Here is an 18,497-nt window from a genome sequence, read left to right as displayed (position 1 = left end):
ACCAGGCAGCAACAGTCGTAAGTGTGAAAAACGGTCATAAGTCACTTTTTTCAGTGATGCTGTTACTTTGAATGGTTACTAAATGAACTGTAGATGGTGGGAGGTAGACAAATGCTGCCAGGTTTTGTATGGATACCTTCGTGCTTTATTGCAGCATATTTCTGAAATACCTGGCTGCATCTCCCTTAAGGCAGAGATAGCAAGGATGAGGAAAGGACAACACAGAAATCCCTGAATTATCCAGCAAAGAGCCTAATCCTTTTTCTGTATCGGGTATAAACAGCAACTTGATATATTTTGCTTCTCTGCATTATTTGTCTTTACTGAAACTGCAGGCATCAAAGTAACAGACTTACAGCATCAGAAGACAGAGAATTTGCATGAGTTAAATCAGCATACATACAGTATGTACAGTCAGATCACTCTAAGTTATTATTTACAGTGTAAACATCCATTTTTATTATATAAGAAACATAAATATCACAAATTTCACTCCACAATATATATTTGTTTTGATTTAAATAATAAAATCATTATTTAAATCAAAACAAATACCATGAGAAACTCAAAAAAATAGCTTGATCTTTTTTTTTTTTAGGATTTTTTTTTCCAGGACTTTTTGAAGTTTTTTTTTTTTTAAAATGAGTCGTCTTCAGAGATTCTGGAGAGAGAGAAAAAGAAAGGAAGAAAACAATATATATATATATATATAAGCTTAAATGTGCAAGACATTTTAATGAACATTTCTTAAAAATTTGGTCTCACTAATTGAGCGTTGTTAGCTTGGGTTCAGATTTTTACGTATTTCCAGAAATTGAAAGAAATATTCATCAGCTGATTTTTGATTCTGACTGCAATGTTTCCCCTAGAATAAAGGTGGGTGCAAAATCATAAAGGCCAGATCACATGGGTCCCTCCCCATGGGACACTCCCCATGATCCCCTGCCTGAAATGTCTTGACAAACTACACCATGATTTTCTGCTGTGTTCTATTTTTCTCAAAATAAGAAGTTAAAAATATATATTATGCCAGTAATGTTTAATCTGATTATTTTATTTTTTTTTTAAAAAATGAAACCCATCAAGTTAAGGAAAAGGGATGAGAATTCCAGCCCCACCTCTGTGATGATATAATTGCACTACAGTCATATTGCATGCAGTCCTCAGCTGCAAGGACAAATAACAGAACTCCTGGCAACCAAACAGTCAGATATTCTTATTCTAATTCTGTCAAGTGGGTTTGGGGGATGTGATGGGTTGCAGAGTTAGGAGAGATTTGTTAATGTGTGCCACCTCTCCTGCTTAACTAGTAGAAATTGTGTGCTGGATCAATTCCATTTCATGTCAACAGGAAAATGATATTTAAAACAAACTATATAAGTAAATAAAAACGTCCCTTGATACAGTTTTACTGTAGGGTGAGAGGTTTTCTTAAGTCAACTTTTTGAGCCAAGTTTTCTTACTTAATGTTATAAAACTTGCAAGCTCCATACTTCTGTTGATATACAACTCTTCTATTAGACTAAGAGATTTTATCCATAGCAGTAGTACTAACAACAACAATAATATTATGACATGTTGCTTGTGCTCTAGAATAAAAGTCAATTCAATAAAAAAAATACTTTCTTAGGTTGTCTGTAATTCAGCCAATAGAGAAATTGTGCAAATTGCATTATAAGGAGATCTATGATCAGCTAGAAAAGGGATCTTCAAACTTGGCCTTTTTGTGACTTGTGGACTTAAATTCCCAGAATTCCTCAGAGGCACACCAGTCCACAAGTCATAAAAAGGCCAAGTTTGAAGACCCCTGAGCTAGAATATCCTACTTTATGTATGATTTCCCCAAGTTTGCACGCAAAGTCTTTTATAGTGCTGATGGCCTCAATATGGGAATACAGGCAATACACTTCTAAGGATGCTCTTAGATCATAATGCTTCTTCTGGATGCTTTGTCATAAATAGACTGGGATAATGGACTAAACACCTTCTAATGACAACAGATGTCTAGCCATTGATCATGCTAATTGGGTTGATGGAAGCCACAGTCCAAAACAATTGATGCCTCTGTATAAATCATTGTATCTACAGTATAATTAGATTCTGGACCCTCACATTGAAATAAAGGAAGAACCACGGTTTGGACAAAATCTGGGGAAAGTAGTATCCATAAGAAGCTACTCTGTTTTCCAGGCAAAAAGGAGAAAATTCATTTCATTCTTCCTTTCATTTCTGGAGGCCAAAGTTGCTTATTTTCATCTCTCCTAGGACTCCTTAGAATTCTGAACATGGATAGTTTTTATAGGACCTTTAGTAGAAGGTAGCTGAAGGATGGTAGAAACTAAATAAATTCTTGAAAGATTCTGTTCTGACATCTGCAATATTCTCAACATCACTATCTTTAAATATAAAAGTACTAATTGCCTGCATTTTGTTTATTGTTTGTCCCATTTATATAACATTGTTCTGACCTGTTGATCCTATAGGTTGGCTTTCATGGCAGCTGCTGAAAGATTAACCTCTCTTTTGGAACAGGGAGAAAATATAGAGTATTATTTTATTATAGAGGTTGTTTATTTTCTGTACTGTAATATTAAAATATTACAGTACAAAAAATAAATATTAAAGTTCTTCAAATAAAACTGGATGGTGGAAGATTCAAAGGAGCTGAAAAAAATGCTGCTCCCAGTGTATAGAGTTGTATTCAGAAACTTACTAGAAAGAGTGGTCTTGATGGTTACCACCAGGCAGCTTTAAAAATGGATTAAACAAATTCATGGATGATAAGGCTATTACTGGCCATTGCCATATATTCCATCCAGTATCAGATATCTGTTTGTTCAATACTTGTTGCTCAGGAACAAGACTAGGAATGCTTAGAAGCAGTTGTTATGATTTATAGAGGGATTAAATTGATCACCTTGGATAGGGTTTAAACCCTTAGACAGGGTTTAAGCCTGATCCACCATTGCTGCTTTTTATGTTCCAATGCTACATGTATAGTCTAGTTTAATGTCTTTCAAGTAGGATCTGATATTTCTCCACTTGTCAAGACATGCCTCTTCCCTACCCTGGTTACCTCAAAGTGATCCCCAAAAGGATAATAGAACATTATATCAAGGGGAAGCAACTCAAAGGGTATAGAACATGCTTAGAACTAAATTAATCAATGTCATCCTGAGAGAAAGCATGCCTAGCTGGCTGGTATCCTAAATAGGCATATGCTTGTTAAGATATTGCATAGCCAATATTTTGAACTAAGTACAAATTGTATTTCCCATTGTCTGTCCACATATATTGTACATACCTTCTCAAGATATGTCATTTCCCACCATTTATGTCTCATAAGGTTCTTTGTCTCACTAAATTCCATCTCCAACAAAAGATCTAGGCAAGGAGATCCATTTTAACTTCATAACCCACCGAAGAGAGTCTTGTATTTTCCTTCATAGATCACTTTTGACTGGCTTAATGCAGAGCAACTCACTATTACATAATTTCAGCACTATTACATAATTTCAGTTTCATATGTATGGGAACTCAGTCTGACAGTGACAGCTAATCAAGCTATGAGACAATGGAAGTGCAGGTGTGGTATGTCAGGATAAACTTTGGGGATTGTCAGCTACAAATTCAATTTCAACTAATCAGAAGGATATGAAGAAAAAAGCTATGGACTATCTATCTATCATCTATCACAGAGGTCCACAACCTTTTGGGCACTAGACTGGTTCTGTGGAGAGAGTTTTTTCCACAGACCAGAGGGTACAAGGTTTAGTGTACTGCCTGCATCCCGCAGATGGCGCTTTGCTTGTTTGTGCGGATGGGTTGCTGGCATGCTGGTCCACGGTACTGGTCCATGGACCGTTGATTGGGGACCCCTGATCTATCATCTATCATCTATCTTCTATCTATCTCATTAAAGGGAAGCACTTGTGCAATCATATTCAAAGAGATTATTCTTGCCTGAGCTTCAGCTTAATATTAACAGTTTAAGAAAAATCCCAGCAAACTGAGCAAGTTAACCATGTCAAACTACTAATTTTCATTAGCTTACATATTTTTAAGCCCTGCAATTATCTTCTTGTGATATGAAGTTATATAATTTAAGAGAGTTTTTTTTGCAGAGGAGTAGCCATGTCATGGGTGTCAATGATTGAAGGTCAGGTGATTTCTCTTATTGGGAACAAATTTCAACCTACCAGTGGGAGGCGGTTCAGAAGACCCATATCATCTACAGTCACATCATCATAATTTTCTGAGAAGGCTGGTTCAAGCAATTCTACTTCATCCCGAAGATTGGGTGGGTTGAGATCTTCTTGACTAAAATGGCAGAGAAACAATGCACATTTTGTTCAATCCCAGGAGCGTAATAATCTTCGTGCTTCTGCTTTTTATTGTGCCGAACATTATAGGTCTTTTTACTGAAAGGATACATCTCAAATAATTTTGTCATATAAAATAATGTATAGCTATTTTATGGAAACACAATGCAAAGCTTTTTATTTAGTAATTATAAAACCATTTGAGAGTTAGGTCACCAATTCTTTGCTAATTAATTCCTTTGCATGCAGAAAGATGTCAAAAAATAACAAATAGAAAACACGCACGGGTCATGCTCCCCTTTCTTTTCAGTACACAGTTTGCTGTGCTTTAAAACTATTTTTATGATAATTTGTCCCCAGAAGAAAGCCACTGTTGCTAATTGTTTTTCAATACATTAAAAAGAAGATTTTGTTAATGGGTTATAGCTGTCGGATCCTTTTAAAACCCAGATATTTTTAGGCACTTCCTCTGTCTACCTTCTTTTCCCAGTTAAAACAGAGTCCAGGTACTTCTTCACCGCCATCTGTTTTCGTAAACGGCTGTAGTTGTCAGTGAAGACAGCATCGGAGTGACGTTTGACTGGCATCTGCTCATCAAGGGGGTTGTTGTTTCTTCAAGTAAAAATGGAGTTGCAAGAAGCATATTAATGCACAAGCCTCTCAAAGACTAAGCTAGTCAACACTCATACTTTTATTGTAATTCTCATTTTTAAAACAACAACAACAAAATCACTTGTCTTGATCTTACCCTCTGCTCTAATGGATGACACTTGATTAAATGTTTCTTCGGTTAGTGAACACATTGACCCTGAAGGAAAATTATAGCTAGAAGGAATGTCCAAGTATAAAATGTGGAGTTTTGGCAATGTGGCAAATAATTATTTTTTTTATTGGTCTTGAAATAGTCATCAATAGGTGCCATCCACAAAGTATCCCGCATATTTAAGTGCAGCAGTGAAATCACTGCAAATGAATTATTGATATCACTTTTTCAGGATAAAAGGCAGGTGACCCAAGGCACAGGGTGTTTCTGGTGTTCTGCTTTACCAGAGGCATCTGTGTTCTGAATTGATTTGTTCACAGTTTAGTTCATTTGTTCACAATTTATTCAAAGTAACTTGTTTGTACCAATTGCAAAGTCACAGTGGGCAGGTTTTCATGTCATTACCGGCCATATTTTGTATATGGCACACTATCAGAGTTTTTCTTAAGTTATGTCCTAGCTTCAGAAATTTCCAGCAGCTCTCTTTATTTATTTTTTTCTCACCTCAACTTCTCTAATACATGTATTCATCTGTTAGGTTTATATCCCATCTTTTTCCCCAGGTGTTCAAAGAATCATGTAGAACAATCCTCTAATTTTTTTTTCCTCTCAAGCTCAGACTAGTCATCTCCTACATCAGTGGTGTCGGGCAGATCCTTTGTGAAATAACCAACAGTTTCCAAATGGTCTTCAAAGCCAACCCTACATATAGTCTATTGCAGCATGTAGTCAAGACATGAGTAACTGAGAGAAGGTCCTCCCATTCCTGGAAAGTTCATGACAGTTGTACCAGATGGAGCTGTGTGGTCTTCCTTGCCACATCTGCTACTTCTTCTCTTTGCAATAACAAAGATACGGTGTAGTAATATACTGTAAATATCTCGTCAGTTATAATTCATATTTCTAATTTCATTACTAGGTTCAAATAAAGGTTTCTTCTTCACCATCACAAACCTCTTTATCATTAATACAAAATATAAAAAGTTACAAATATTCTGGATTATATTAAATATATAGGAGTATTTAAAGGTAACTTGCATTAGGGAAACACAAGGTACAATCACTTACCCAATCCTTTTTCCAACTAGGGACTCCAAATACTTTCTTGCAGAAAGTTGACCCAAAAGTTTGCTGTAGCCACTTGTAAAGAGCCCATCAGCATGTCTTGTATTTCTATAATGGATTTAAAATGTATGATCAATATTATTATACAGAAATAAAAATGAATATGTATTGGTGATATGCACAAAAAATGCTGTGAATTGACTCCTTATTGCAAAGTCTTTATTTCAAATAGGACATGTAGAACTTCAGAGCAGAAAGCCTCAATGAACTTATCAACATTAGTTCACAAAGACTTTTTTTCAGTGTTTATTAGAGATCAAAAGTTTTACCTGTCAATAGCTCTGGACATATCAAAATAGAACTTCTCATTTTCAGGTACGGTAGTTTGAAGAATGTCAGCCTCAGGTTTTAATGAATTTTGGGTGTGATCAGATTCACTTTGTCCATCAAATGGTATTCTGTTTCCTAATCTGAGAAAGGTTGAAGGAGGGGAAATAGGGTGGTAAAAATGTTGAGAATGATTTGGAAGGAGAGCATTCTTACAGACAAGGACTTCGAAGATACTTTAAAGTCACCTACTCATATCATAATGGTGGCATATTTCTCCATTGTCTAAAAGCAGAAGGGAAACATGCTGTGCTCTCACACCAGAATATTCCAAACAGAACTGAAACAATGTGAGATTTTGAATCATTTGCTTAACTGAGTGATATAGATCGGTTAATTAAATATGGACAATTTCATTCAGATGGGCTATGTGGAAAAACAACACATACATCTGACAGTAAATAGATATGAACTGAGGTCCCCATTCTATCATTTCATTATATATAATAACAGGATGAACGTAAAAATATTAAAATATGAATGTGGAAGCCAGGTTGTCAAAACATACAGTACAAAATTTCCTTGTAGAAAGTATCTTCATCAGACTTCAGCATGTTACTCTATGAATAAGGATTCTAAAAATTTTCCACTGAGTACACAAACCAAAAATATAAGCAGAACTTACACTTTGCTGCCCTTAATACTGCTTTCCTGTTACATCCTTCTTTTGTTCCATTGTTCCCACAGTGAGAGGTGGAAAAAGGGGATGATATAAGATGACCTTGAAAATTTAGCTCTAACATGTTTACATCTATTTATTTTCAATATGCTATTGGAAGAAATGAAGTGCCAGTTTTGGGACATATGGTCCTTGGTGGTAGCCATGAATCAGCTCTTAATATAAATTGATTAGGTCTCTCCTCCTTCTCCTCCTTACCTGACAAGAGGGACCAAGATAAGGTTTGCAATAAAGATGTAAAATAATAGTGCTTGGAAAGCTCATGTTGGACAGTAGAAACTAATGGTGAGAAGGATGCCAATGTTCCTACACGAGAATGATTAGTTTTCCCAAACTCACTCAGAAAGTTCCTTGGCTGGAAGTTGCTAATTAGCCTTACGTTGGGAAAGTATGACTTGTTTTAAAGTCTTCCAAATATTTGCTTCTCTGCTCTTATACTTAATTCAGTTACAAATTTTTCAGTCTTATTAAAATGTGTATATTACTTTCTGTAACATTTGGGCAAGCAAAGACCTTTGTTTTATCAATAATTCAATGTGCTTTCTTCCAATTAATGTTCTACTAATTTGTCAGTTGATAATATGATTAGGAAAATGCCCATTTGAAGCTTAGGCTTAGAGAAATTGGCATATGCTTCTTTTTTTACAGACTGAATGTCATGACATTTAGTTGTTAACTACTACCCATGTTTATAAGATTCTATTGCTTTCCTTGAATGTTTTGCCTGAAACAGGGAACTTCTTATAATGTCTATTTCTTTTTAACTTTCCCCTAGTTATTAAATATGCAATTCTGTGATCATAAGGAGAACATCGCTGGAGCCACAGAATGCAGATTTTCCCCTTCGTAGAGACAAAGTTTGATTCAAGGAACTCTTCTTTTGATGGCTGCAAAGGCTACTAATTTTGGTTAATCTTACAATAAAACAGGAAAGGGGCTGATTTCTGGGATCATATTAGATCAGGAATTCTTTGTTACGAATCCTGATTCTTTGTTACGAATTTCATAAAAGTAGATAGCCAGCTAGCCAGCGAGACAGACAGATGAACGGACAGACGGACGATAGACAGATGGATGAAAGACAGATTAATAATCCTAAATATTTCCTTAACACCTTTCCTAGAACTAATAAAAAACTAATAGGTGATTTGATATAATATAGCCATAATATAGCAATAATTTCCTTTTCATGGGAAATTCTTTTCTGTATCAAAAAAAAATCTGGAAAAATATTTCTTTTGAAGGCAATTATGGCATTTCAAAATTATTCCACCCTCACATAATACTCTCTTAGAATATCTTTTGCCTGACTCTTCAAATTACTAATAAATTAGTAATTTAAAATACCTTTTCATTTGATGATATCCCATGTATGAAATAATTGGTTATAAAATGTAGATTTCTTAATCTTTTACCATTTTCATGTGTTGTTTTGGGTGAAATTTGCATGATGTAAAAATATGAAATATTTATTTGATCATTTTTCTCCTGCATATCTCCTGCATTTCAGTTAATCTGTGCATTTCATTGGATGGATTTCTACTTTAAACATTCTAATGAGGATCTAATGATGATGTTCTCAAGATTTTAGAAAATAAAATGTTCTTCTGAGTTATAATGGGTGGCATTTACCACTAACAATGGTTACATGAGTTATGGCAACTCTGTTATTTTTAGTCCCAGCTTTCTCATGCTCATTACTTCAAAGAATGGAATATATAAAGTAACTGTGAGCTAGCAATTATTTGCCCCATCCTACTTCCTATTTGTTCACTTACCATGGTGGGTTTAAATAAATAGGCCTCCAGTCAATTTGTGGATCATACATATGAACATGTGAAAGAGAAGGTTATACATGCAACATTGAGGTTAACTAATCCAGACAAGTACAACCAGGAATACTAGTTCTATCTTAATTATAGGGCTATAGACTCTTGCAAGTCTGAAAGTATTTTTCAGAACAGTTTTGCTCTCTGAAAAATCTAAGGGATTCCTTTTGAGACACTTTCCTTCAGATTCAAATTTTAGTTATCCCACTGTTATTTTGGCTGTGCCTCTTCCCTCCTGTCTGTCAAAGTCATTCCCACATACCACTACATAACAGAATAACAGAGATGGAAGGGACCTTGGAGGTCTTCTAATCCAACCCCGTGCTCAAGCAGGAGACCCTATACTAGTTCAGACAAATGATTGTCCAATCTCTTCTTAAAAGCGTCCAGTGATGGAGCAACCACAACTTCTGAAAGCAATCCATTCCACTGTTTAATTCTTCTAACTGTCAGGAAATTTCTCCTTATTTATAGGTTGGCTCTCTCTGATTAATTTCCACCTATTGCTTCCTGTTCTGCCTTTAAGAGAATAGGTTGACCTTTCCTCCTCTTTGTGGCAGCCCCCTAGATATTGGAACATGTCATCTCTAGTCCTAGTTCTTTTCATTAAACACACCCAGTTCCTGCAATCATTCTTCATATGTTTTAGCCTCCAGTCTTCTAATCATTTATCTTGCTCTTCTCTGCATTGTTTCAGGAATCTCAACATCTTTTTAAATATTGTGGAGACCAAAACTGGATGCAGAGTGATTATATGAATAATATATGGTTTTCTTGATAAAGTAGTACACCTTTCGGAATGATTTTTTCCTAATTCCAGGCTAGATTATAACACTAATATTTCCTTTTGGTCTGCCATGTAAGTACTAACTAGGCCAACCCTGCTTCACTTCTTAAGAATGATAATAAAATGCTTTCTGAATATCTCAAATATTGTTGTTTTTTTTTAATCTCTGAGACTTATTGCTAAGAGAAGTTCCCAAGTGAAGGTGTGTCTGTTTTCTTATGTGTGATATAATAAAGTGTACTCTTTTATATGAATGGAACCATGTAAAACAACCTCAGAATTCAGATCCTAGAGCACCAAATTTATGATAACTGTTCCAAGTTTCTCATAAACAAATATAATGAGTACATTAAAATTTTTCCAAATAACTAAGATCATATTCTTTATATTCACAAGCATAATGACATTACCTGGTTACAGTTGCATGTGCATTTGCATATATGGAAATCTATCTCCCCCCCCCCACTAACCCAAGCCTTGAGTTTAATAGTTTAAAGACACCCAAATTGAAGGGTGATAAATTCCTTGATTAAATCTTTATTATTATTATTTTTAATATTTACTGAATTAATTTGTCTTTTCTACCCTAATCCATGTATACAGGTAAAGTCCAATTGCAACAGCTCAAAAATGCCTAATGTATTTACCAAAATAAATATTCCAGTTTCTATTTGTTAAAGAGTAAAAAGTAGTATAACATTCTTTAGATGATTTTCTGACAGTGGAAGCAATAATATTTGCCATTAGATTTGGCTATCAACATAAGTAACAGTTGTCTTATTTCAGTCCATAGGATTCAAGTACTTCTTAAATTTGCAACTCATGTTATCAGCTGTAGAAAAGATTGCTTAGGGTTTTCTTACCTTATAGCTGAATATGTTCCTAAAGGAGGCAATGCAATGACTTGAGAGCAGAAAACACACAGGAATGTGAAAAAGAGGAGAAGATGGGAGCTACTTCTGTGTTCCATCTCTTTTGACCTGGATTGGCAAAAACAACAGAACACACTATCAGTGTCCAATGCTTGAGAAATAAAGATCTTGTCAGAAGGAGGTTGTTTTGGAAAATCAGTACCACTGAGAGAAAGAGAGAGAGAGGGAGGGAGGGAGAGAGGGAGGGAGGGAGGGAGAGAGAGAGAGAGAGGGAGAGAGAGAGAGAGAGAGATGTACATCTACAGTAAATGAGATCTGCAATAGATATAGATATAAATATAGGTTTAGATATATAGATAGAGAGAGGTGTGTGCGCATGTATGTGCGTGTGCATGTGCGTGTGTGTGTGTATTTATACCTGTGCTCATTTATAGCTCAAATTATGAATTAAGAATGTGGACTAGACATTTTCATTAAACTACTCAGAGGCCAGAAATTTCTTCATGGTGAATATCTGCAATAGGAATTATTATGCAGGTCTACACAGAAGAATCTGCTGATTTATAAGAAAAAATGTTCCTAGTAATATGAATAATATTGATAATATATTGAATATCATAGCTATGCTCTGCTACTTGATAAATGCTTTCTTTCTTGAAGTTAAGCATATGGCATGCAGAGAAATTTTAAATGAATCCTGACATAAAAAAGCAGAAGTTGAGGTTCAGAGAATATGGGGGAAGGGGCGGAAATAGAGTGATTGACAGATAAACAATTTTGCTAATTATATATAATTAAAGTGTCAAAATATTAACTAAGATCATCTTGATTTTCAAAGTAATTTTATCCTGTTGTTAAAAATAGCATCAAAGAACTTGCACTGGCTGCGCTTGTTTTGAAGTTATAACAGAAAATAGAGCCAAACATTTAAAACAACACTAAACTCACTGAAAATTAGTCCATAACATCCACATAAAGAGCTCTGAGATTAGAGACAAGAAAGAACTTATATGGTGATGGTGATCCATTCTCCTGAAAATATTTATCCAAGGGAGAGTGTGACCAAACAAAGCTTCTGCTATAAAAAACATATAAATCTTCAAGCTGCTACAAAATTGTCTATTGTTTTTACTGTCACAGTCTAACACAGCTTCCACTCAGGAATATGTTCACATTGTTCTGCAACTGAAAACTATTCATTTTATCTGACCACAAAAACAGAGTTAATATAAAAAATAGAGAGAGAGATTACCACTGAAATTTAAGTGAATAATTTTAGAGAAATTACATATTTCTTAACTAGTAGTGAATGTGAAAAACGATGGGAAAAAAGTCTTCATGATTTATTTAAAAACTCTTAAATTGCATATAAAGCAAATAGTTTAAGTGATCAGAAGAAGGTGACTAATGAACATTCCCTTGTATTCAAGGAAAAGAGACAATTCAAAATGAATATGAACTACTGATTATGAAATAGGCATTTTTAAAAGAAAAACTTTTGTTATTTGAGAGAGAAATCAGAAAATCATCCCCAAAGAGAAATTCATATTTTGAATTCGTTGCGAAAACTGTTTGCATTATTATTTAGTCATACCAACGTATCAACATACATAAAAAAAATCTAAAAATGAATTTAGGGAAAAAATATTTCTCTAGACTAAAATGAACACCTATCAACTTTTACTTACCAAGCCAGAAGATGGACTTTTGGATTCCTCAAAAATACGATAATGGTGATTTTTGCACAAGGGACACTTGGAGCTCTCCTAGGTGCTGAATTTCTCTTCGGTGTGCCACACTTTCTTCTTCAGATACTGAGCAGAGTATTCAAAGGCAAGTATCTGGTCTGCTGGTCTGAAGTTTACCAGCCTGCTTTTCTTTGCAGGCTTACTGCAGCCTTTCCAGCTGCCTCATTTAATAGGTTTATATACACAGGACCACTTTTCCACTTCAGAAACAGCGATCGCATTATGCAGGAGACGTCACATTCCCCAGGGGGTATATGGAAATATCCATCATGGTTTTGTTAAGGATATTATGAGACAAAGGAAGTTCATACTTAATTCAAGGGAAGGCACCCCCCCTCCTTCTCTGATTAGTCGATTTATCACTTGACTGTGAACAACTCAAGATGAGTAACATTGGGCCAGGCAAAGTGTTCAACTGCTTTAGGAAACGTGGAATTAGGCTGGTAAGACAGAAACCTTATCAACTAATATTAATTGTGATGGGTACCCCTTTCCAAATTCCCTTGAGAAAAAAAGATGGTTACAAGCGTTCATCAGAACTGTCAGAAGAATTGAGCGAAATTTGATATATATTCAATAGCATTGCATTTGTTTAAATGCCGTGATCCAGAGTTGGAGTATATATTAAGATGATTTTTAGGAAATTAAACAAATATGATATGAAAATAAGCCCAAGCATTCTAGCTTGCAAAACAGTCTTGGAGTAATCTATATGTGACTTTAAAGATGCATGGGGAAGAAAAAGGATTATCTCCCTCAGTAGAATTCCCTACTTTTCTCAGTTTTACCAGAGAGAATGTTCCCTTTTAATTTTTATGGTTCATGAACAGAATTAAAGAGAGGACTGGCCTTTCTTTCTTTTGGAATTATCAGTAGGCCATATTCAAGTAACAATGCTAAATGGTTACTTAAACCCTCTTGAATATTTTGAGAATATTTGTTCTAGTCTTTCTAGAGTTATATGTAGCTTATTTCTTTGAAAATGCCATCGCAATTGTTCTAAGATCTGAAATGTAAGTTTAAGCTATCTGCTGAGTTTATATGGAACATGACTGATATTTGTCATGCTTTGAATCCTGGTGTATTCCTACAGGTATAAATGTTTGTCATCATCTGCTTTCTCATTTTAACTACAGTATTTTTTTTATCATTCCATCAATAGAACATAAACTGGACCTTGTATCTACAAGTCAAACCAAATAATGGTAATTTATTATTAAATTTACACATCAGACTTGCTAGAATCATCTAGTCACACCTAAAACAATTTAAAGAAAACAACAACAGCAACAAAAATAACAGGAATTCAAGAAAATGTTCCTTTAAAACATTTAAATGAATTAAATGAACATTAGAATGTTCATTTAATTCCTATTAAATGTCTAATCATAGAATAAAGATGTAATTAATTTGAGATACAGATGAAAATATGTATGATATATAAATGTACCTACTACTTTAAACAAAATACTTTCTCAATACATTTGCAAATATATTCTAGAGGCATAAAAGAGAGGCTTTCTGAAATGTAAGGTTGCCACCAGGAAGGGAATTTTGTAATTCCTACAGCTACCGTAATGTTTATCTGTTCAGGACAGTATCTGTTAGAGCAATAAAATAAATTGTTGTATTTTAATGATGGGAATTTCATCAAGCACACATATCCACAAGTTAGGCATGTAAGGCTCAGTCAGGTTTACTTTTTCCCCTAATCTGAGAAACCTGACAGAAGAAATTGTCCCAAGTAGCATCAGCAGTATTTCCTTTGTCTGACATATTTGTTACAAAGGAATGCAAGTATCACCCTACATAGCAACAGAGGCCTTATTGCAAGTTACATTGTTAATTGGTACAGTTTTATATAAATGCTTTGAAGTGTGTGTGTGTGTTTGTATGTAGCTGGGTATTTAGTATTCACAAATAATTCCTAATCTGGGGTTTCAGGACAAAGCCACAGTTGATAGACAATTAGGAAAAACTGCTTAGATTAATTCTATCAAGAGCATCTTTGATTTTACGTTGAGGTAGAAGAGGTGAATTAATGAGATAAAAATATTACTTGTGGCGAATCTGGAATAAAAATAGAAAACTGTGATACTCTTTTAAACAATTATGGTCTTAATATTTAGAAATAATAAGTATGTGATATCTATATTACACAATTAACCAATCATGAACAAGTGCTTTCCCTCTCCAATGTTCACTCCCACAAAATGTATATTTTGAATTTAACCCTCATGAAGAAACCACTTATGAAAGCTGCAATAAACAGTCACTAATTAGTTTTGTTTCAAGATGAAAGCATGATCCAGCCAAATTAAAATACTAAATTCCATCAATTCTAATGGAAAAAAATAAGCATGAAGCTAAGCAATTACTTTGGACTGGAGATTTTTTTTTTCTTTTTTTCAGTGGAAAACTAATTTCCACCAAATGTTTGGCCAGTAAATGTTGAAAGTTAAATTCAAATACTCATAAATAAAATACCAAAGAAATTAGAAGAACATATTCCAAAGTTAAATCAGTTTCGTCTCAAAGCCTACCAAACAGAGAAGATCTTCCTTCTCATAAAGTTTTCAACTTTTTATTTTGCCTATGATTCATGGGTTTGTAAGTTTAGACAAACTTGGTGGAGAACGTTCAGTGATGTTTAATCATATTTTCTAATTCATTTAATGTAAAAATTAAATGAAGTAAGCCTTAGAAGAAATGTCTGGAAATCTCTTTCCAAGTTGACAGCTCTGACCTAAACCAGAGTGTTTACAAAATACTAATTCCCCAGGAAGCTTGTTTCTCTTCTTATTTCATGACTGGTAGGGAAAATAAAAAAAAAAACTTGTTCTATCTTAGGGGAACAGAATTTATCTCTTGCAGTCATCCAGGTTCTCCTTATCACATGGAAGTAAGAAGTGGAAAGAGAAAAAAAGAAGAGGGTGGGGTAAACAATGGATTTGTCAAACCTGCCACAGCTTAAACCTGTAATTAGAAATGATCCTTGGCTCCATTTGTTGAGAGAGGTATAATTAATTAGAGGTTAGGTGTATTGCAGTAAAGCAAAGTCAGAACTGAAAATGGCCTGCCAAAATCCCAAAGTTCTACTTTTTCCTCCCTTAACTGTCTCTCATTGTTCCCCTCGGTGTAACCAATCTAATTCAGGCAATCTGTTTTCCTAAACAGACAGTGCAAGCATATGCAGCCCCTCCTTCTTCCAACTGGGTAATCTTGAGGCAACATCTCAAGGAGATACAGCGTTTACTTTCGTTTCCCAAAGCATTCCCCCCTCTGTACAGTTCATGGCAGTCTGTCACCGCATAGTAATTTAGCACAAGCATAGCGTAAGGTGGCAGCTGTCAGGATTCAAATCAAGATCACAATCTAAGGGAAATAGATTTCCTCTAGATTTCCCCTACTAATTAAATTAATAAATATATCCTACTCTTCCATGATTCACATAATAACAGAAAATCTTCTGCATCCTCTTTCCTATTGCGGTCTTTGAGAACTCTTGCTTGTTATACATGTCTAGTTTCTTGTACTGAGGTACACATTTTTCAATGTGTATGTTTCATTTAGCTCTCATGGCTAATATCCATGGCTGGATAGATGTGATTTCATGGTCAACATTAATGTACCTCTGTAAATGGAAGTTGTTTTTAGCCATATACAGAAATGGACTAATAACCTGCATTTAATTATTTGTATATTTACTTTCTGTTTGTTTTAAAGACTATTAGAAGAGCATGGAATAAGTTAGCAAGGAGGTGATAGACATAGAAGCAAACACAAGTAAAATGGCATTGACATCCCCTAAACCAGACATGTCAAACTGTGATGTCATGTGACGTCGTGCGACGTATCAGAGCTTTTTTTCCATTGCCGGCAATGGGGTGAGCGTGGTTTCCTGGTGACGCATCCAGCCCGCAGTCCGGCAGTTTGACACCCCTGCCCTAAACTCAGCTGAAGATGTTATCTAACCTGGTAACAACATTCAGAAACCAACTCACAGGCTCAAGAACAAACTTTCACCCATAAGTAAAAAGATACATGCTAATGAAAAGAGAATATAAGAAATTAAAGAACACAGTGAATCAAACAGGGAGGAGAAAAAGAGGAATAGCAGCATATTTGTCACTTTTCCGTTTGCTAATAGCCACAAATTAAGTTCCACGGCTTTCAGAAAGCATGCAAAGAAAGGAACAATTGTGCTTCCATATAGCTTAACAGCACCATCTAGCTATTAAATTAAGTGTTTTATTCCTGGCAAAACTGCCTGCGGGATTTACAACATAAATTATCAGTAATATCTTTAGTTAAAATCAACAAGCCGTTCAATAAAACTCTATGCCACATTATGAAAACAGCCATCAATAAATAAAATAAAGTGCTCCTCAGAAAGGGAATACCAGAATATAAAACTACATTTCAAGTACAATTTAAAAGGGATGAAAAACTGTACATCAGAGGAGGGGGAATCCTGGAACCATCACAGGGAAGGCTCTTGATTCCAGGGTAGTACCCTCTGAATATACTTAATTAAAGAGTAGAAGGGTATAATTTTCTTAGGATGGAGTACCAGTACTCCTCGACTTATGACCACAATTGAGCCCCAAATTTCTGTTGCTAAGTGGGACAATTCTTAAGTGATTTTTGCCCCATTTAACAATCTTTATTGCCACAGCTGTTTAGTGGATTACTGCAGCTGTTAAGTTAGTAAAACGATTGTTAAGTGAATCTGGCTTCCCCAGTTGACTTTGGTTGTCAGACAGTCACAAGTGATGATCACTTGACTCCAAGACACTGCAACCATCATAAATGTGAATCAGTTGCTAAGCATCTGAATTTTGATCACGTGACCATGGGAAGGCTGCAACAGTCGTAAGTGTGAAAAACGGTCATAAGTCACTTTTTTCAGTGCCGTGTAATTTCAAATGGTCACTAAATGAACTGTTATAAGTCAAGGACTACATGTAGTAAGGTTTTTAAGGCATTCTGCATTAAACTTGGTCAATTCCATAGTCATTACGCATAAAGAGGAAAGGCATACTATTTTGATAACTTCCAAAAATCAATCCATGCCCCTCTCCCAAAAGTATACTTGGACATGACTTTAAGACCATGGAATGAATGTTTATAACTTTTAGTTTCTACCACTCTCCTTAATCAGTTCCTGGTATCTGAAATGCATTTTGCTGCCTACCTACAATTGATCCATACTGAGGATGCTAACCTTGAATTGTCTTTTATCACTCGTAAATAAGCTGTGGCATGTGTGTCAGCTCCTCCTCCCAAATATTCTTCAAATGTTATCTCTTTTCCAAATCTTTTTGCTCTTCTTACACTGAAAGACCATTTATATCAACCTGCAGATCAATGTCACGTCCAGCACTAACAGAAAAGAAACATCTATTTCTGTCTCTTTTGATCCTAGTAAATACATTTAAATGTCCTTTCTGACATCCGGGATTAAGCACCAAGGGTTTATGGATAGCAGTAAGTTTTCATGTCCCTACAATGTTTACTCCATCAGTTGAATGCATGGGAGAAACCCACAGCCAGATTCGTATTCATTCTAATGGAACGTCTTATTGGATTCTTGTTTGTTTTATTCTGGTCTGAGTTGTCTGGATTGACAGGGTGGTCAATCATTGAACTTTCTGATGAAACACCCTGATGAAGTGGGCTTCTACCTCCTCTGGTTGGTTTGTACTCAATCATGCCATGAGGCATTGGGTAGATGAAGCTGCTACTGTCCCTGTCTCTGTCCTATACCTCTTGTGCAACCTTCAGTCTGCAATGTATCCCCAAATCTACTTTGTTGGGATCTGTGATTCTCTGAAGAAGGTTTCAGGGACAGAGACTGAGGAGGAAGGGGGAAGCCACTATAGATATTATCATTTTGCAACATTTACTACACCTTGTGCAATAATTTGTGAACCAGAAAAGGGGACAAGGGCAAGTGAGCGAAAGCAGCCGGCTCACACTAGTAGACAGAGAGTGATTGGATCCAAGGAAAAGAAAACAGCAACCGCGGAAAGCACCAGTATA

General features: G+C 35.3%; 1 protein-coding gene across 1 annotated transcript; it reads right to left on the bottom strand.

The window, feature by feature from the left end:
• Positions 1–349: 349 nt before the first annotated feature.
• LOC120314818 (vasoactive intestinal peptide) lies at positions 350–12,586 on the bottom strand. The gene is made up of 7 exons (XM_039358308.1): positions 12,393–12,586; positions 10,696–10,812; positions 6,480–6,620; positions 6,154–6,258; positions 4,800–4,934; positions 4,200–4,320; positions 350–661 (listed from the first exon to the last, which is right to left on the bottom strand). Exons 2-7 carry the CDS (start codon positions 10,800–10,802, stop codon positions 653–655), a joined length of 618 nt encoding a protein of 205 aa, XP_039214242.1. The 5' UTR covers positions 10,803–10,812; positions 12,393–12,586; the 3' UTR covers positions 350–652.
• Positions 12,587–18,497: the final 5,911 nt, after the last annotated feature.

Source organism: Crotalus tigris, unplaced genomic scaffold (genome assembly GCF_016545835.1).
Source record: "Crotalus tigris isolate CLP2741 ecotype Arizona unplaced genomic scaffold, ASM1654583v1 scf7180000019007.31208882:3723066, whole genome shotgun sequence".
Lineage (NCBI taxonomy): Eukaryota > Metazoa > Chordata > Lepidosauria > Squamata > Viperidae > Crotalus > Crotalus tigris.
This window is presented reverse-complemented; position numbering and strand designations above follow the sequence as displayed.